Source organism: Catharus ustulatus, chromosome 28, assembly GCF_009819885.2.
Source record: "Catharus ustulatus isolate bCatUst1 chromosome 28, bCatUst1.pri.v2, whole genome shotgun sequence".
In the NCBI taxonomy this organism is placed as follows: Eukaryota; Metazoa; Chordata; class Aves; order Passeriformes; family Turdidae; genus Catharus; species Catharus ustulatus.
This window is the reverse complement of record NC_046248.1, coordinates 1,472,543-1,492,850: the sequence shown is the minus strand read 5'-3', so window position 1 is coordinate 1,492,850 and position 20,308 is coordinate 1,472,543. Positions and strand designations below refer to the sequence as shown.

At 57.2% G+C, this 20,308-nt stretch overlaps 1 protein-coding gene across 1 annotated transcript; it reads right to left on the bottom strand.

The window, feature by feature from the left end:
* Window positions 1-52: 52 nt before the first annotated feature.
* ROBO3 (roundabout guidance receptor 3) lies at window positions 53-13,029 on the bottom strand. The gene is made up of 26 exons (XM_042780019.1): window positions 12,840-13,029; window positions 9,116-9,442; window positions 8,296-8,453; window positions 7,417-7,537; window positions 7,205-7,343; window positions 6,519-6,646; window positions 6,314-6,438; window positions 5,713-5,884; window positions 5,419-5,630; window positions 5,134-5,215; window positions 4,881-5,049; window positions 4,633-4,799; window positions 4,268-4,392; window positions 3,968-4,187; window positions 3,776-3,888; window positions 3,506-3,677; window positions 3,198-3,383; window positions 2,992-3,118; window positions 2,809-2,912; window positions 2,519-2,728; window positions 2,273-2,429; window positions 2,034-2,201; window positions 690-1,003; window positions 526-603; window positions 348-452; window positions 53-267 (listed from the first exon to the last, which is right to left on the bottom strand). Exons 1-26 carry the CDS (start codon window positions 12,982-12,984, stop codon window positions 53-55), a joined length of 4,239 nt encoding a protein of 1,412 aa, XP_042635953.1. The 5' UTR covers window positions 12,985-13,029.
* Between the last annotated feature and the right edge of the window lie 7,279 nt (window positions 13,030-20,308).

The window sequence follows — 20,308 nt, the reverse complement described above, 5'->3', positions numbered from 1 at the left end:
CCTGCGTTCCCATCCCCGTGTCCCCAACTCCGCCACCGACTCGGCCACACTTTTATCTCTTCTCCTGCGGCGGGCAGGGATAGGGGGCCCCCGGGCGGCGGCAGTGGCCGCTCCCTTCGCCGCGGTCCCCCGGTGTCCGGCTGCGCCCCGAGCCGTGCCCGCGGGAGCTGCCGGAGCCGCGGGACGAGACGCTGCCCGTGGTGGAGCAGCTGCCGGACACCTGCCCGCGGGGCAGGCACGAGGGTTTGCTGTAGGGGATGACCTCATCTGCAGGGGAGGGGACAAGGTTGGGGCTCGGCGGTGACACCGCCAGCCCTTCTGTCGCGCCCTCGGTGGCTTTGCCTTACCGCGGGGCGGGCGGGGGGTGGCCCTGCGCTCAGCCCCGCTCGGCTCCAGCTCCGGGCAGGGACCGGGGGTCTCGCCCGGCGGCGGCAGCGGCGGCGGTGGCAGATCTGCGGCAGAGAGGGACGAGAGGGCTGAGCTCCCCTGAGCCTCCTCAACTCCCTGCTTTTAACTCCCACTCACCTCCCGTCTGCTTTTCCCGGCGGTAGCGGCTGCATTTGGGCTTCAGGCGACTTTTGGAGACCACACCGCGGGTTTTCCCTTGGAGGGGTGGGGATGGCAGCGTCAGCGCCCCAGTAGCCACCAGTGAGGCCCCCACCCACCCAAACTGGCCCCTCAGGGCTCACCTGTGCCAGGAGGGCAGCGGGCTCGGGGTGGGTGGCCCTCGCTGGCATCCGGAGTCACCGAGGGACTGGGTGCCTGTGGGGGGGTGCTGACACCGTGGGGGGGTCTCCTGGCAAAGAGGGGGTGGAGTGAAGCCAGGGTAGGGGGAGTGGGATGGGGGCTCAGTAGCCACCACAGTGCTGGCACAAGCCCTCTAGAGCTGTGCCAGAGCCAGAAGAAGTTGGAATTGTCACAGCTGGATGGCACCGGTGTAGGTGGGCTGAAGCACCACAGCTGGATCACAGCCACACAGCTGGGGTGACAAAGGGGAGCTGGATGAGTGCAGTGGCACAGTTAGGGTGGAGGACCACAGCCTGGCAAGGTTGTGATAGCATGCCTGGCCTACAATGGCACATCTGGAGCACAGCTGGTTAAAGGCTGCTCAGCTGGATTACAGCCACACAGCTGGATGGCAGCAGCACTGCTGGATCACCACACAGCTGGATTGCAAGCACACTGGCAGACTGCAGCTGTGCAGCTAAATCATGACACACCTAGGTCATAGCACAACTGGATTGCAACCATGCAGTTTGCAGCTGCACAGCTGGGTCATAGCACAGCTGGACTGCAGCCATGAAGCTTGATTGCAGCTGCACAGCTGCAGTGGCATGCCAGAATTGTGATGGCACAGGTGGATCATGACAGAGCTGGGTCACAACAGCACAGCTGGGTGATGATGGCCCAACTGTCCAGTGATGGGGCAACTGTATGGCAATGCCCCAGCCAGCCCACAGTGTCATGGATGTGTCATGACAGCATGGCCAGAGCACAGCTGGAGAGCAGGAGTGGATGGTGACACCATGGATGGATCACAAAGAGATGCCTGGACCATGGTAGGACATCCAGAACCCAAAGGTATGGCCAGACCATGGTGGCACAGCAGGAGCAGATCATGATAGCAGGGCTAGATTGTGATGGAACACCCAGGCCATGGGTGGGACGTCCAGAGCCTGGTCCAGATCCAGGACCTTGGTGGCATGACTGGTGACAGCACAGATGACACGCCTGGACCATGACAGCACAGCAGGACCAATGGTGACAAAATTTCTGGGTTGTGATGGAACATCTGGACCATGTTGAGGCATCTTGAGCCCAACAGAAACATCTGGACCCCAATGAGACACCTGGACCCTAATGACACAGCTGGCCCATGGTGGCATGGCAGAGCTGGGAGTGACAGCATGGCAGAATCGTGATGGAACACCCAGGCCATGGTGGGACATCTGGACCTTGATGGGACATCTGGACCCCAATGGGACATCCAGACCCCAATGGCACGGCCATACCAAGCAAGGCCCATCTCCTACCGGGGCAGGAGGGAGCTATCGAAGTCGCGGAGGCGCGGGATGTCCTCTGTGGTGCGAGGCGACGGTGTCAGCGTGGCCGTGGAACGGCAGCCGGAGGATGTGGTGGGTGAGGATGCAGCAGTGGCACAGGGGATGTCCTCACCAGGGTACCACACCTCCATCCCCAACCTGCAGGGTGGAGGAGACCTCGGGGTAGGTGCTGGGGACAGCATGCCCAGCCCCCGAGCTCCCACACTTACCCTCTGGCTGCCTCTTCCTCTTCATCCTCCTCTTCCTCCTCCTTCTCCTCCTCCTGGGCACACTGGCTGAGCTCGCTGGCTGAGGGCGGCGGGGGCAGCAGCTCTGTCCAGCTCACTGCCGGCGGTTTCACTGCTTGCCCCAGCTTTGCTTTGGCCCCTGTGCCAAGGAGGGATGCTGGGGGGGCTGTGGGGAGGGCACCGCACCACGAGCACCCATGTGTGCCCCCACCCATCCGACCACCATACCGTGCTCAGCCCGGCCACGGGGCACCTGGGAGGCTGCGGCATCCACGGGCTGGGAACCCCCCCCAGGGTAGGAGGTCCCATACTGCGAGAAGGGGCGGGGGAATGTGCAGAACTCCTCACTGTCAACCTCGATGGTGCTGTAAACCGGCCCCTCGCCAGCCCCCGCTCCAAACTGCTCCGTCTGGGCGATGTATCGGGTGATGCCAGCATCTGCAGAGGGTGACCAGCATCAGCAGGGACGATCGTGACCCCCTCAGTCAGAACCACCCAGCCCCTTGCTGACCCCTCACCGTTGTAGTATCTCTCAGTGGACCCCAAGCAGCTGGCAGGGCTGGCTGTGCTGCCACCACGCCACGCGTCCGCCAGCCACGGGTAACCAGCGCCGGCAGCTGTCCTGCAAGGGGATGGGGTGAAGGAATGCTGTGGTCAGCCCTGGGGCTCCCGGGAAGGGCAGGGGATGCCGGGGGGGTTACCTGGGGTTGCTGCGCACTGGAGCAGGAAAGGCGACTGTGGAAAGAGATGGGGGTGAGGGCAGCGAGAGGCCGTACTGGGACCCCGCAGCACTTATGGGCTTACCGGTGGGTGTGTAGGCAAAGGATGCTGTAAAGAGAGGGACGGTGGGTGGCTGAAGGGTGAGGGGTGGGGGGTGAGGGGTCCCAGGGGTAGCACCGCCCTGTACCGGTGAAGTGGCTGAGCTCCTTCTTCCTCCGGCGGCGGCTGTAGAGCCAAGCAGCAAAGGCAGCGAGGATGACCCAGCAGGCGCCACCAACGCCAGCAATGAAGGCTGGCTGCCTGGCTACCTCTGCCAACTGCTCAGCCAAGCTGCTCCCGCCTGCTGGCGCCGCATCTCTCTCCACCAGGGGGGCTGCAAGCGACACGGGAAAGAGGGACACACCGGAGGGGTGCCAAGGAGCCATCCCCAGCACTGCACTGGGTGACCCCATCATCCCCACCCACGGGCGCAAGTTGTGACAATGAGGGACTCACCGATGCGGATGGGGACAGGGGCACTGCGGGCACCCACACCAGCACTGGTGGCAGCGGCAACTTCAGCGCGGTAAGGGACCCCAGGGACTAGTCCCTGCAACACTGTGGCCAGCACCGTCCCCTCCACGCTCTGGTTGATGTGGAAGCGGCTCTCATTGCCCAAGCACCAAATCTGGTGGGGACCAGGAGGAAAAGATGGGGAACACCATGTCATGGCATCATGAGTGGACAGAGTGGACCTGCCACGTCCCTGCTGCTGTCCACACTTACCCTGTAATCACGGATGACACCGTTCTGCTCTGCCAGAGGTGGTGGCTGCCATGAGATGCGGACACTGGTGCCGTTCCCAGCCACACTGACAGCTCGTGGCGGGGCACTGGGGGCTGCAGTGGAGGAGACATGGAGTGTCACCTCCAGGCTGTCCCCTGGGACCCACACTGTCCCCTGCATCCCTACACTCACCCGCTTCAGGGGTGCTCAGAGCTCGCACAGCGCTGTCAGGACCGTGGAGGTGATGAAAATAGGGGCGGACCTTGACCTCGTAGTCCTGGCCCCGGCGCAGCTCGGTGAGCAGGGCCCCCCTCTCCCCGGGTGCCCACACCGTCCGTGCCTCCTCCCAGCGCCCGCCGCGCTGCCGGTACAGCACCCGGTAGCCCTGAAGGAAGGGTGCCTGGTGCTCCACCTGAGGACCCGAGGGAAGGGTGGGATGGGGGGATGATCAACACTGGGAGCCCTGCGCCAGTAGGGAGGCTCAGCACTCACGGTCCAGGAGAGGTGGACGGTGCCCAGTGGCAGCACCACAGGTTCCTTCAGGTGCACAGCCACTTGTGCCAGCTCCTGCTGCACCTGCTCAGGATCCAGCCCTTGCTGCGTGGGGTTAGTGTCTGCTGGAAACATGAGAGGGCGGAGGGTCCATGCATATCTCCACTGGTGTCACCAAGGGAAGGAGCCATGGTGACAGCACATACCCATGGCAGGTCCATGGGAAACTCCACTGGCATCACTGGGCAAGGATGGACCCAAAGATTTTGGGTGCATGGGCACCTCTATTGGTGTCACCGAGTGGAGATGGACCCAGGGGTGGGGGGGTTGTGGATACCTCCGCTGATGTCACTGCTGGCTCTCACCTCGGGTGCGCACAGGCTCCGAGACGCCGCTGGGGTCACTGAGCCCGTAGGCATTGACCGCCCGCACCAAGAACAGGTAGACAGTGTCAGGGACAAGGCCGGTCACTGTGTGGGTCTCACCCTCCACATTAGCTGCCACTGTCTGCCACGGGCCACCCGCTGCCTGGCTGCCGGGGGACAGGGGTGACTCGTGACAGGGTGGTGCCAGGCCACCACATCATCCCTGCAGCCACAGAAGAGTGTGATACCTGAAAGCCTCCACTATGTAAGAGGTGACATCTGTGGCACCACTGTCCTCATTCCCTTTCCAGCTCAGGGTGACACTGCTTTTGGTAACATTGGTGACCACAGGGGTGGAGGGTGGCCCAGGGAGGAGACCAGGTGCGGGGGAAGGCAGGGAGAGATTGGATTCATCACCTGCAGGGAGATGCATGGAGGTCTGGAGTGGTTTTGTTCCCAGTGCCATGGTGTCCTCACTGCAGTGACATCTCCATGACCCACCTTGTACCTCCAAGGAGATGCTCCAGCGTGTCTCACCCGCTGGGCTGGTGGCCACACACTCATAGAGCCCGGAGTCTCTCACCTGCAGGGGGAAGAGCTCCTGCCCCATCACCCTGAGCACCCATCACCTCGGCACCCACCACCCTGAGCACCACCCACCCTGAGCCCCAGCACTGCTGGTACCCACCACCCTGGGCATCCATCTCCCTTTGCTCCACCCCTTGCAGCCCCAGCCCCCTCCCTCCCTGCCGTGCCCCACGGGTGCCCCTGCCGGGGCCGGCTCACCCGGAGGCCGGTGATCTGCAGGGTGCCGTTCTCCAGCAGGCTGGCACGGGGCTGGACACCTACCAGGACACTGCCATCCTTCAGCCACCCCACACTGCCTGGGGGGTCATGGGCCCCTGCTCCACACGGCAGCCGCACCGTGGCCCCCCCTGGCAGCACTGTCCGGTTAGTGGGGAGCAGGCTGATCACTGCTGGGTGGAGTTCAGTGGGTGCTACAGGGAGAAAATTGGGAGTTGCTGGGTGCTGAGGTGGGTGTCATTCATACACTGAATGTGTCACTGACACTGGACTTACCCCCTGTCACCTCCAGGCCTGCCCTGGCCAGGACACTGCCAGCCACGCTGATAGCCTGGCACAGGTAGTGGCCGGCATCACTGGGCTGGACCTTGACGATGGTCAAAGCACCGCTGGGGCTCACCCAAACACGGCCAGAAGGGATTGGGGGCTGGCCCGGGAACAGCAGGGTCTGAGGGGGAGTGGGATTAGTGGGGGGATGAGGGAGGGGGAGGATGGGAAGCAGGGGATGAGGAGATGAGGACAGGGTTAGGGGTGGGAATGGGAATGATATTGGAGACAAGGATGGGATGGGATGGGATGGGATGGGATGGGATGGGATGGGATGGGATGGGATGGGATGGGATGGGATGGGATGGGATGGGATGGGATGGGATGAGGGATGTAGTAGGGACTGTGATGAGATGGTGATGAGGACAGGTAAGAATGAGGATTGTTATGGTGCGAGGTTGAGATTGGGGTGGAGATGAGATGGGGATGGGGTGGGAATTGGGATGGGGATTAAGATGATAATGGGGACAAGATGGAATGGAAATGGGATTTAGGATGAGGATGGGTCTATGATTGGATGTGGGGTCAAGGATGAGGGAAGGAGACAGACCTGGCTCCCTTCTTTCTGCCAAAAGACAGCAGGTGGTGGGTTGCCCTTGCTCTGGCACTGGAAAGTCACACTCTGGCCAGGGGTGACAGCTTGGTCGTGGGGCCCGGTGACAAGCTGGGGGGGCACTGCAGCAGTGTAGGGAGAGACAAGGGCTTGTCTGGGCACTGCAGCAGCACCCAAGGGTGCTCCCCAGGACCCCCCTTACCGTGCACAGTGAGGGTGCCCGATGCCTCTGACCTGCCCACGCTGTTATCAGCCACACAGGTGTAGGTGCCCTCATCCTCCACCTGCAGCCGGCTGATCCGCAGGGTGTTGTCTGGCAGCACCTCCCACCTGGGGGAACCCCGCCAGGCTGTGCCACCAACAGCGTGCTGGGGCACCAGGAGGGCACCAGGTGCCATGGGGTTGGGATGTAGTGAGGATGCAGGATGTGATGGGAATGTGGGATGTGATGGGTACAGTGGAAATCTGGGATGCAGGAAAATGGGAGATCTGATGGGGATGTGAAATTCGGTGGTGATGTGGAATGTGATGGGGACGTGGGATGCAATGGGAATGTGGGTTGATGTGAGGATATGGGATTGGGATTTGGGATGTGATAAGAATGTGGGATGCAAAGAAGATGTGGGATGCAATGGGGATTTGAGGTGCAAAAGGGGATGTGGAATGTGATGGACATGAGACACCATGGGAATGTGGAATGCAATAGGGATGCAGGATGTGCTGAGGATGGAGGATGTGCCAGGCTTATGGGATGCAATTACTTGATGCCTTGAGGATGCCAGGTGCTCCAAGCACACCAGGCTGGCACACACTGATGCCACCCAGCTGCACCACAGAACCCTGGCTGGCCTTGGTGTCCCTGAGCCACCCCCCTCATCCCCTACTCACCTTCCCAGTGGCATTTCACCCTCCTCCTTGCGCCAGCGCGCCACCGGCTGAGGATCCCCCACCGCCTCGCAGGCAAACTCCGCCGTCCCCTCCACCAGCACCACCTGGTTGTGGGGCCTCTTGCCGAATGCTGGGCGCTCTGCAGGGTGGCTGTCAGTCCCACCAGGATAGCACCCCCTCCCTTACACCCCCAAAAGTAAATCCCCACGCACCGAAGACAACCAGCTCGGCTGGCTCGCTGTCCCTCTCCCCCACCACGTTGGTGGCCACGCAGACATAGACTCCAGCATCGCTCTTGTGAGTACTGGCCACCATCAGCTTCCCACCACGGATCTGCAGGAAGTAGAGCTCATCCCACATCCACACTGAATCCTACCCCCAGTGGATCCCATATCTCCATGATATCCCACATCCTCATTGCATACACACACATCACATCTCTCATCCCCATCAAATTCTGCATCCCTGTTGCATTTCATATCCCCATCACATCCCAAATCATCATTGCATCTCTCATCCTGACTGCATTCTGCATCCCCATCACATCCTGTATCCTCATTGCACCTCACATTCCCATTGCACCCACACCATCATCACATCCCGTATTTCCATTGCATCCCAAATCTCTGATGTATCCCATATCCCTATCCCATCCTACATCCCCATCTCATCCTGTATCCACCACATCACTCAACTCTCTGCTGCATCCCACACCCCATCACATTCAGATCTCACTGCATCCCCATCCATGTCACACCCCACATGCCCATCCCATCCTGGATCCCTGTAACATTCCCCCATCACCTTCAGCCCAGTTCATTGTTGAATGGTGGGGTAATGATTGGGTTGTTTGGTTTGTTGGTGGGGCAAAAATGGAGGAAGGTTAGTTATGGATGGAATGATAATAAATGGTTTTGGTTCAATGCAGGGAAAGGTAGTTAAATTTTTGAAGGATACAAACTAAAAATGACAAGAAAAAAGAAATGAATGCATAAAATAAGGGTTTAGGTAGCAATTCCTGGAAGGTGGAAATAGAAAAAAATATGACCGGCAACCATTGCATTATCTGATATTTAAGAGGTAAGGCACACCGTCAGGCGCTCGTCCTTGTCGCTGACCCGGACTCCGTTTTTCTTCCAGGAGACGCTGGGCTCGGGGTGCCCGCGGGGCGGGACACACTCCAGCACCGCCGGTTCTCCCGCTGCCACCACCACGTCCCCGGGGGGCTGCCGGAAATCGTCCCGCAGCACTGCGGGGACACGGCGGGCTCAGCTCCCCTGCCCTGCATCGGGGCCATCGGCTGCTTTTCATTTATCTTCATTGATTTTACTCTCAAATTGATTTACTTTCAAATGGTTTCGAATATTTTCATTTGTCCTCATTGGTTTTCGTGTATTTCCAATTATATTCACCTCTTTTAATTTCTTTTACCATGTTTTCATCTATTTTCACTACTTTTCAGTGAAAGTTACTGGAAGTTATTTTCATTTATTTCCAATTATTTTCAATTTTTTCGTTATTTCTCTTCACTAGTTTGCACCTATTTTATTTTTTCATTTATTTTCATTTACTTTCAGTCATTTTCACTCTATTAATTTAATTTCTTTTTTTCCACGTTTTAATTTCTTTTCTGTTGCTTACATTCATTTTCACTTGCTTCCTTACTTTTATTTTCATTTATTTTCTTTCACTTAGTTTCATTTATTTCCAATATTTCTCACTTCTTCGAATTTAGTTGCATTTCTTTTCACTTTATTTATTTCTACTTAGTTTCCCTTTATTTTTGTTTGTTTTCTCCTCTCCCCTTGGCAGCAGAGAATGTGAGAGCCCCTCGTCCCACACCCACTGGAGCAGGCTGAGCTCAGGGATGATACCAGAATCCCAAATCTCGAATCATCTCTCAGGACTCACCGGCCACCTCCAGGGAAGCATTCCTGCTGGTGGCCTCCCCCAGGTAATTCCTGGCCACGCAGACATAAACCCCCTCGTCGGGTTTTCCCCTCCTCCCGTGCAGGATGCGGAGGAAGAAGAGGGATCCTCCCGGGAGGAGGGTGCGGTGGGAGCGGGGATCCTCCCGGTCCGTCTCCACCCGCTCCCCGTCCTTGTACCACTCCACCACCGGGGCCGGGCGCCCCTCGGCTTTGCAGCTCAGCGTGGCCGGCTCGCCCTTGGACACCAGGACATCCGTGGGGTGCTCCACGATGCGGGGAGCCGTGTCCTCCAGCTGGCTGTGGGATCCTGCGGGAAGATCAGAAGGGATGGGGTTTGGGGGGGGATGAGCATCCTTGGTGCTCTCCCGGCTCTAGATCCTGCTTCGTTTGGAAGTGAGAGATGAAGTGTGGCCAGGTCCCAGCCCAGTGGGAGGGGAGGGAGCAGCATCACAGAATCACAGAATCACAGAATGACCAGGTTGGAAGAGATCTTCAAGATCATCGATTTCAACCTCCTCTTCTTATAATAACTTGCTTCCATAACGATGCTTGAAAAAGTTATTTGACTGCTTAGAGCACCACTGGAGATGAAATCTTTTTTCTCCCCTGCCACAGGTTATTGAAAAATGCCATTGAAATCAATCCAAGGTCATCTCTATGACCAAACCTGTCCTGGTTTAGTCAAATGTTTCATCTTTGCAGCTAATTAACCTGCTGGTTAGAACCATGCCTCCATGTCAGCTTTCCAAGAAGACCCAAAGACCCCAAAATCACAGAATGACAGAATGACAGAATGAGAGAATGACAGAATCACAGAATCAATCACAGAATGACAGAATCACTGGGTTGGAAGAGACCTTTGAGATCATCGAGTTCAACCCATGCCCTAACACCTCCACTAACCCGTGGCACTGAGTGCCACATTCAGTCTTTTTTAAAAACACATCCAGGGATGGTGACTCCATCACCTCCCCAGGCAGACAATTCCAGGACTTCATCACTCTTTCAGTAAAAAAACTTTTTCCTAACATCCAGTCTAGATTTCCCTTGGCACAGCCTAAGATCAGATCAGGAGGGTGTCAGGCAAGGCCAGAGGGACAAAGCAGCTTCACTCCCAGTAATGGCCTTTTCCACCCAATTTCCACATGGGCATCCCTGAGGAAATGGGGTCTGGGCTAAATTCTCCCCAAACAGGGATTTTTCCATCAGCTCCAAGTGCTGAAATGTTAAGTTTTAATTTTAAGTTTTAAGTTTTAAGCGCTTAATTTTAAGTTTTAAAAAGCCCCAGATTGGGGTTGTGGGGTTGGTCCAGAATAAAAAAAACCCTGCTAGGGCACGGGAGTTGATGGATGGTCATTAATGACAGCATAATTAATGTTCATTAATTCTGGGGTGTCTTGGTAGTTCATTCCCCAGGTGTCACTGCTGGCCCAGTGGCACAGACACACAGACACACATGCAGCTGTGCACAGACACACGTGCAGCTGTGCACTGCGTGTGTTTACACACCGGTGCATGCATGCACACGTGGGCAGCCATGCAGGGGTATGCACACACACACACACATGCAGCCACACACGTGTGCTTGCAGCTTGCACTTACACACACAGGCACACGTGCACTCAGGGAGGGGGGGCATGCCCTGACATGCACAGATGCATTCACGTGTTTGTGCATTCATGCAGGGTGTGCATGCACCCACGCACACCTGCACACACCTGGCATGCAGAGGTGCACACACACACACATTCACACAGGAGTGTACATGCACATACACACTACACACACAGATGCACAAGGACATGCACATCCATGCACATCCATGCATATCCACACACACTTAGGTGGGTCCATGAGCCTACACTCACCCACATTGCTGCACCACACACATGCACACACCTGCACACACATGCACAATGTACAGACATTGCACATGCATGCACACATGCACACTGCCCATAAATACACACTCACATACACACATGCACATAAATGCACACACATGCACGCACCTACACATGCAAATGCCTGCACAATGTACAGACATGCACACACATGCACACACATGCACACTGCATACACATGCACGCATGTTCTCTGCTCATAAATGCACTTGTGCACACACATGCACACTGTACAGACATGTATATGCATACACAATGCACACACATGCACGCTGCCCATAAATACACACACATGCACACATATGCACATTGCCCATAAATACACATACATGCACACACCTGCACACTGCACAGACATTGCACATGCATGCACACATGCACACTGCCCATATATACTCACATACACACATGCACACATGCACATAAATGCACACACCTACACACTGTATAGACATGCACACACCTGCACACTGTACAGACATTGCACATGCATGCACACTGTACAGACATGCACATGCACACACATGCACGCTGACCATAAATACACATGCACACATATGTACATTGCCCATAAATGCTGACATGCACACGTGTGCACACTGTACACACACACCACACACGTGTCTCCTGTTCCCCACACCCTGGAGGATGTGGGCATAAAGGGGCTGCGATTTGGGGTGCCCATGGGGTTGCCATGGGGACGGGATGTGGCTGCCATGGGGACAGCAGCAATGCTGCAGGGTACTGGGTACCCCCGGGGGGCACAGCAGGAACTGAGGGGGCCGCAGCTGGGCCCGGTGACTAATTGGGACAAGCAGGGGGTCAGGGCAGACCCCTCCCTGTGCCCGGCTGGCTATGCAGGGGTAGGGGGTCCCGTGAGGTTTGGGAATGCCCCCACCCCCTCACCAGCCACCCAGGGCCAGCTGGAGGGGGACAGACTAAAAAAGAGGGAAGAAGGTAAAAATTGAGTTAAAATTCAGTGAGACACCCTCTCCCCTCCTTCACCCCCACTCTGTCCCAGCTAGGGGTCATGGGGCTGGTTTGGGGACATGGGTAGGATTAGGGCACACGGAGCTGGTTGGAGGACACTGAGATGGTTTAGGAATGTAGAGACAGTTTGGGAACACGGAGCCAGTTCCAATTTGTAGTCTGGGGACTGGCTTGGGGATACAGGACTGGTTTGAAGACAGGGAGTCTCTCCTGATTGTGTCTGGGAGTTGGTTTGGGCACACAGGGACAGTTTTGGGACACAGGGCTGGTCCCGGTTTGGAGACTGGGGATGGATGTGGGGACACGAAGACTGTCTGAGGACACCTGGTTTGAGATCTGGGACTGGTCTGGGACATGGGGACAATTTGGGGGTGCTGTGTCTGTCCCAGCTCGTGCTCTGGCAGTTGATGTAGGAACACGGGACAGTTTGGGAACAGAAACTGCTTGCAGTTCAGGATTTGGGAACACGGGACTGGTTTGGGAACACCGGGACTGTCCTGACTTGGGGAGGGTGGGCTGGGCTCGGCTGGGGTCGTGGAGACGATCTAAGGACACCGCATCACTCCAGGAGTCGGTCTGGGGACAGGGAGCTCCCGGAATGGGGACACGGGGTTGGTGCGGGGACAGTGGGTCAGTTCCGGAGTTAGGACATGGGACAGGTCCCGGTTTGGGGACAGGGACGGGTTGGGAATCCAGTGTCGGTGCTGGTGGGGTCCCAGCTGGGGCTGGAGACTGCTACCTCCAGCATCGCGGCTGGACCAGGAGCAGGAACTCCGGGACAGGGAAACAGAAAAACCGGGGACCACGTACCGTTACCGGGGGCGAGATCGGGCAGGTGCAGCGCGGAGATGGAGCGGTTGATGCCGAGCAGGAGAGAGGAGTTGGAGCCTTCGGCTCCCAGCGAGTCGGCGAACAGGTTCATCTGCAGCAGCGTCTTCAGCAAGTACCGCAGCATCCTGCCCCGGCTCGGCTCGGCTCGGCTCGGCTCGGCTCGGCTCGGCTCGGCTCGGCTCGGCTGAGATCGGCTTGGCTCGGGTCGGCTCTGCACGACACTACCCGGCACGGCAAAGCCTGGCTCAGCTCAGCCCGGTCCGGCTCTGCTCAGTTCGGCTCTGCTCGGCTGGGTTTGGCTCTGTTCAGCCCAGTCCAGCTCAGTTCAGTTCAGCCCAACCAGGCTCAGCCCGCCAAGACTCAGCCCGGTCCAGCTCAGCTCAGTTTGGCTTTGCTCGGCTGGGCTCGGCTCAGTTCAGCCCAGTCCGGCCCAGTTCTGCCCAGTGTGGCTCAGCCCGGCTCGACTCGGCTCAGTCCAGCGCGGCTCAGCCCAGCCCTACTCAGTCCGGCTCAGCTCAGCTCAGCTCGGCTCGGCTCAGCCTGCGGCACCGCCCCCGGGTGGGGGCCGGGCGGGGGCGGCGCTGGGGCGGGGTCGTGGGGGTGTCCCTGTGCTCCCTCCCCTCCCTGAGAAGCGGGATGGGGACGAAGGCGGGGGTGTCCCGTGTGGGGTGGGGACTTCATGGTGGAGTGGAACTGGGATGGCTTTGGAGGGGGCAGGGGAAACGGGGGCCCTAAAGCTGGAGGGGGGGAAGGAAGAGACGCAGCAGCTCCCGGGCTTCACCCCGAATTAGGTGACACCACTTGGGGCTGCTGTCACACCCCACTCGGGGCCCCCTCTCAGTGAACTCTGAAAGGCAGCATCACCCTGCACCCCACGGGGTTCGAGTGAGTAACACACCCCAAAACCAGGGTGTGCTGGTAGGGGTAGGGACACTTTGGGGGTGCTGGCACCACCAGTGGCCTTGAATTTGCGGGGGGAGTGGTGCAAAACACGAAAGAATCAGCACATGGTGCCATTGAATCCGTAAGTAGCAATTGGCCACTTAATTATTGTGTTGGGGCTGATGTGGAACGCAATGAGCCTCCTTCAGCGAGCCCCCGGTGGGGGCGTTTGGGGGAATTCGTTTGGGAGGTTCATTATTGGGGGGCTGCTCTGGGGGGCTCGTTGCAGGATTTTGTTGCTGTGGCACTTGGAATAGGGGAAAAAGGGGAAGTCGGGAGTGTGTGGGGGAACTGGAGGAGGCTCAGGGAAAAAGAGGAGGTGAAAAGGAAAAAAAAAAAAAACGAAAAGAAAAGAAGGGGCAATACAGGAGGGGTGGGGGGACATACATCTGGAATATTGGGAGGGAGAAGGGGCCTCACATCTGCACGGCAGCAAGTGAAATGTGTCCACACGTGTTTTCACATCTGGATCCCCACAAGGGCATTCACATCTGGAGGACTCCTGGGGCAGAGCTGGGAAGGGGGGAGGCTTTTCCACACACATCTGGGGCACCAAGGATCTCCAGGATGTTCATATCTGGGAGGGTTGGGTAATCTGGGGGATGCAGCTGCATTCAGACCAACAGCTGGAGAGGTCCCTCATGTCACAGCTGGGCACACAGCTGAAGGCACAGGGATGCTCAAGCACATCTGGAGAACCAGGTGGTTCCTGTGCACATCTGGAGAGCTTGCCCACACTTGCTTTTCCACACCCGGAGCTGTGCTGAGGCTGCAGATAGGTGCACATCTGGACTCAGCCTCACCAGCATCCTCTGGGCTCTCCATATCCCACTGAATCTGCCAGGTGTCCGGTGGGCAATGCATTATTCATCTGTCCCTTGGAGCCGGGCACAGAGAAAGTAAATAAATATTAATTTAGTGGGAGCACAAAGCTTTTCCGCTTCTCCTGCTGGCACTGTGGCAGCATAGGGATTTCTCAGTAGGATCAGGGGAAAAAAAGATATCTAAGGAAAAACGGGTTTGTCCAAATATTACCTGAATAATTCTCTGGGGTGGGAATTGATGGCAATGCTGGAATATCTAAAGCTATGTTTTCCTGCCTTCTCATTTGGGTCCCTCTGAAAAGCTGACCTGAGGAATGGGACATCTCCAGCATGGAACTACAGGATGGAAAAGAGTGTTAAATCCCTGGAAAGCCTTTGGGCCTCTTTTCATGGAGTTCTTGGAAAATGGGAGAATTTTTAATGGGAATCCTGGAGGTTTTGGGAGCCTCAGGGATTAAAGCACCTCTGTATTAATCCCACTACGAGGTCTGAGGCTGCAGCGCTGGGTTCCCAGGGGTGACACAGGCACATCCGATATCTCCTCTGAGAGAGCTTGTGATGGGGAATGGAGACAAAGGAGCCGCCTCATCCCGATGGATAATCCCCCTCAGATTCATCCCCGTTAATCAGCTGGGCAAACAGCGAGTGCGAGGGCATCGCCTCCTTGTTAGCAGATTTATTCTCACTGCCACGGCATTTAATTGATGCTTGATTTGGCGATTAGCGGCTGTTTGCCCAGGCTTTGCCCAAATCGCCCTCCTCAAAGTTTTTAAATGGGGAGAGGTTTCCTCCACACTCATTATTCTATGTTGGTTTTGCTTCTTTCTTATTCCTCCTGTTTATTCCCAACCCTCGTTGGGCGGCATCGGAGGGGTGGAAGGGGGGAAACTGAGGCACGAAGTTTGGCCATAATGAGGAGCGACAAGATATTTGTCTGGGCAAATGAGCGGCTGGGTCCCCCCTCCCCGCTGCCAGGGGGGAATCCCTGGCAGCCCCGTTATTAACATTCCCCCCGGGAGCCCCCCACCCCAAGCCAGGCGCTTGGAAGGGAAATGCGGCTTTTTGAATATTTATAAAGGTTGTGGCAGCACTTGGGGTGGGGAGGAGGGAAAGGGGAGCAGGGACCTGGGGGGGGATGGGGTGGAGGAAAGCAATGTTGAGGACGGGGGGTAGTGGGGATGGTGGGGATGGAGCTGGAGTCCTTTAGGGCAGACACTGGTATAGTGTAGGGAACGGTGCTGGTGTAGGTGATGACACTGGGGTGCATTAAGGGATGGCATTGGGATGTCTCAGGAATGACTCCGGGATACTGTGGAGGATGACGGTGGCATGTTGGAGAGGACAGTGCTGAGATGCTTTAAGGAATGATGCCGGGGTGTTTTAGAAGAATGTAGTGGATGTTCTAGAGGATGAAAGTAGGATCCTTTGGGAGATGATGATGGATACTCCAGGGAATGACAAGACTGGGATTGTTTGGGGGATAACAGTGTGATGCTGTAGGGAAAGACGCTGAGATGTTTTAGGGGAGCATATGGAAATGACTGGGATGCTTTAGGGAGTGATACTGTGATGATTTAGAGGATGATGCTCGAATGCTTCAGCAAATAATGCTAGGATGTTTTAGGACATGGAGCTGGAGTGTTTGGGGGAGCATGCTGTGGTGCTGTAGGGGATGACGCTGGGATGCTGTAGGGGATGATGGGATGGTGTGGGGAATGACACTGGGATGCTGTAGGGGATGATGGGATGGTGTGGGGAATTACACTGGAATGCTGTAGGTAATGACACTGAGATGCTGTAGGGGAGCAAACTATCATGCTTTAGAAAATGTCAATGGGATGATCTGGGATGCACGGAGGAATGCCAAGATGTATTAGGGGATGATAGTAAGACATTGTGTTGTAATACACTGGAATGCTGTAGGGGATGGTGTTGGGGTGCTTTAGGGGAATGATCCTGGGAAACTTTAGGGAAGCACACTGGAATGATTTAGAGGATGGCAGCGAGAGGCTTTAGGGGACAATAGCAGGGTGTGTGAAGGAATAACGTTGGGATCTTTCAGATGAATATGCTGGCATGATCCAGGGGATGACACTGGGATGCTGTAGCGGTCGATGCCAGAGTATTTTAGGGGTTGATGCCAGGGTATTTTAGGGGATGGTGCCAGAATTTTTTATGGGGTGATGCTGCGATGCTTTAGGAGAGCTTAGTGAGATGCTTTAGGGTATAACTCTGAGAAGATTTAGGGGAGCGCACTGAAGAGCTTTAGGGGATGATGCCAGGGTGTGCTAAAGGATAAAGCTGGATATTCCAGGAAAGTGCGCTGGCATGCTTTAGGGGATGCTGCTGGGATGCTTTCAGTGAGCAGATTGAGATGCTTTAGGGGATGACCTATGGAGCCTCTGTGGAACGGTGTGGGGATGCCTCAGAGGACGGGTGTCAGTCTGTCTGTCCTCCACACCTGGCAGGCGCAGGAGGCGGTGGGTCGAGAACTCCTCGCGGGCATCCCAGCCCGCCTCATTACCAGCATCTTTGGAAAGCCGGAGCCCATGTGTTCTCGAGACGAGCGGCTTGGGGTATATTAACATCCCATTTCCACCTCTTTAATATAGAGTTTGTCGAGATCATTTATCAGCCGAGCTTCCCTTCAGGGCCAGGGGAAGCCGGGCAGAGCTCGGCAGCTGGGTCACGGCGAGAGGCGAGGGATGCTCGTCCCCGAAGGAAGCTGATGCCGGGTTTAACAGGTAGTGGCTCATGTGCGAATCGCTAGTTTGGGACCGCCACATCATTGGGAAAGGCTTTATCAAAGCTGGGCTTAATTGGGTGGAAGGCTTGTTTGCATGGCCGCTAATGGGGGATCAGAGGGCCGGGGACCCAGCGCTGACGGCCTCACAAAGGCAAGCAATTACTTGCTTGTCTGCATTATGTATTAACCCATCTGGGGTCGGGGTATTGGCTGTGAAAGGGAGACAAAGAGGGGGGCGTGCCGGTTGCCCCCGCGCCGAATTAGCCCGCCTGGGTCCCCTTTGTGCAGCGGGCAGGGCAGCTGGAGCGGGATGCAGGCGTTCAGGATGCTGATGGGCACCGGCGTGCGGCAGCAGGGCGCTGCCTCGCTCGGCATCCCCGCGTCCTTCCAGATATTGCATCGAGTGTCTTTTCTCTCCTTTCATCAGTTTCCTGCCTGCGGCCACATCTCGGGATAATGACAGCTTTTGCTTTAATTAGCCACCGTCGCCACTAATAAGTTTATGCTTCTTTTCAGCAGCGTATTTTGGCGGCAGGAGGTTAATTACAAGCAGGTCAGTAAATTGCAGAACACATTGCTCTGGGTGTAATGACTTGTCCGCTCGGCTTTTTGGCGGACTTTTAATCAAGCCTATTGAATTGGAAGGTTGACGAGGCGGCAGGAGAGTGCTGGGGACCAGGGGGGTGTTTCCCCACTGCTTCCCCAAACTCCTCGTCCCTCCATCTGCACCCAGACACTGAGAACGGCAACAACTCATTTCATGGGTGAGCCCTGACTGAGAACGGCCACAATTCATTTCGTGGATGACCCTAGCTGAGAACACACAGAAATCCTTGCACAGATGAGTCTGGGCTGAAAACACACAGTTCTCTGCGCGGATAAGCTTTGTCTGAGAACAGTCACAAGTCGTTGCACAGGTAAGTCTCATTTGAGAATGGCCATGACTCTGCGTGGGTGACTCTGGCTGAGGACACCCCCAGCCCATTTCACAGGTGAGCCCAGCTGAGGACATCCATCGCTCACAGAATGGGGCAGTCTTGACTGACAGCTGCCCCAGCTCACGGCAGGGCTGAGCCGAGGCTGAGTGAGCGCAGTCCCAGCTCACGGCAGGGATGAGCCCAGGTTCAGCACAGTCCCAGCTCACAGCAGGGATGAGCCAGGGCTGAGCTGAGGCTGAGTGAGCACAGTCCCAGCTCATGGCAGGGATGAGCCGAGGTTCAGCACAGTCCCAGCTCACGGCAGGGCTGAGCCGAGGCTGAGCGCAGCCCTAGCTCACGGCGGAGATGAGCACAGTCCCAGCTCACAGCAGGGATGTGCCGAGGCTGAGCACAGTCTCAGCTCCCGGCAGAGCTGAGCGCGGGCCCTGCTCCTTCCAGGAATGACTGCGGAGGTGCTGTGGGTGAGCCGGGCTGGGGGGGCCCCCATGTCCCCCCGCTCAACCCTCACCCCCCACTCCCATGTCATTAGCGTGCGGTCAAATGGCGCTGCCGGGACTCGGAGCTGCATCGCAATCAGCTGCTCTCGGCCGTAATGAGTGTTCAGGCCCTAATTAACCGCCACCCTCATTTGCATCCGGCCCGCCTCCCCCTCTCCCTCCCCGGGTCTCTAATTGTGGTCTGGCCAGCTCCGGGAGGCTTGGGGGTCTGCAGCCGCGGGCACGCTGGGAGCTGGTATGGCCGTGTGAGGACATACCTGCAGTGGGGACACCCCTCTGGAGACCCTGTCCCCAAGGACGCATGGAATGGCAGTGGGTGCAGCCCTCTGGGGACACACAGCAGGGCTGGCTATGGAGATATCCCCTTGGGGACGTGCCTCAGGGGTGGCAGTGGGGGCACATCAGTGGGAACACCCCTTTGAGGACACTCCAGGGAAGTGGGGACATCCTCTTGCAGTCACATGAACAGTGGGGCATCCGTTTTGGGGCATGGTGGTGGCAGACATCATTTTGGGGACATCATGTGGGGCTGACATTGGGGACGTCCCTTTGGGGACATGCTGGCAGTGGGAACATCCCTCTGGGAATACACCCGCTCTGTGTCCGTCTGGGGGTAGGTCACAGTGGTGACAGTGGGTGGACATGCTGGCAGCAGGGACAACCCCTTGGGAATGTGGTGGCACCAGGGACATTCCTTTGAGGACATTCCAGGGGCAGATGCATCCCTTTGGGGACATGCCACAGGACTGCCACTGGGACATCTCTTAAGGGGCACGCTGGCTCCTTACACACTTGAGGGTGTGATGGCAGCAGGGACACCCCTTTGGGGACACACTAGGGGTGGTGACATCCCTTAGAGGACATTGGGGACACTCCCTGGGGACAGCAGCTGGTGACAAAGGGCCCGGTTGGGGTGGGTGATGCAGTGTGGGGTTAACGCTCCCCCCGCACATCCGCAGCCTCGAGCCGCCGCTAGCCCCTAATCCCGCTAATTAGAGGGGTATAATTACGCTCCTGATCGCTTCGCGCCGTGCTGCGGGCAGGGACGACAGGGACAGGCAGGGGGGATGTCCCCTTCCATCCTTCCCCCTCCCCCCCTCCATTTGTTTAACCAACACGGCCCTAATTAAAGCGTTTAATTAACCAACCCGGGCGGGGGTCCCATAGGACCTCTCTAACCACCCCCCTTGAATGGGGGGAGGGGTTGAGGTGGTCTGGAGAGGTGGAATCTCCCCGATGCTCGTTAGTCTTGGCTTAACGAAGAGTTGGGGCGCAGCTGGGGTGTCCCCCCCACCCCCGCGAGCTGCGCCCTGGCTCATCAATCACGGTCACCCTTAATTGGGGTCCCGGTGCTTCAGAGCCACCAGGGCTGGGGGGCAGCAAGCGGTGGGAAAAGAGAGGTCCCTGCTCCCCCCGGACTCAGACTCAGTCCTTGGGGGATGCTCAATAACCACGTTTGGGAGTCCTGGAAGCCCAGACTTCAGGGGTGCTCCACACCAGG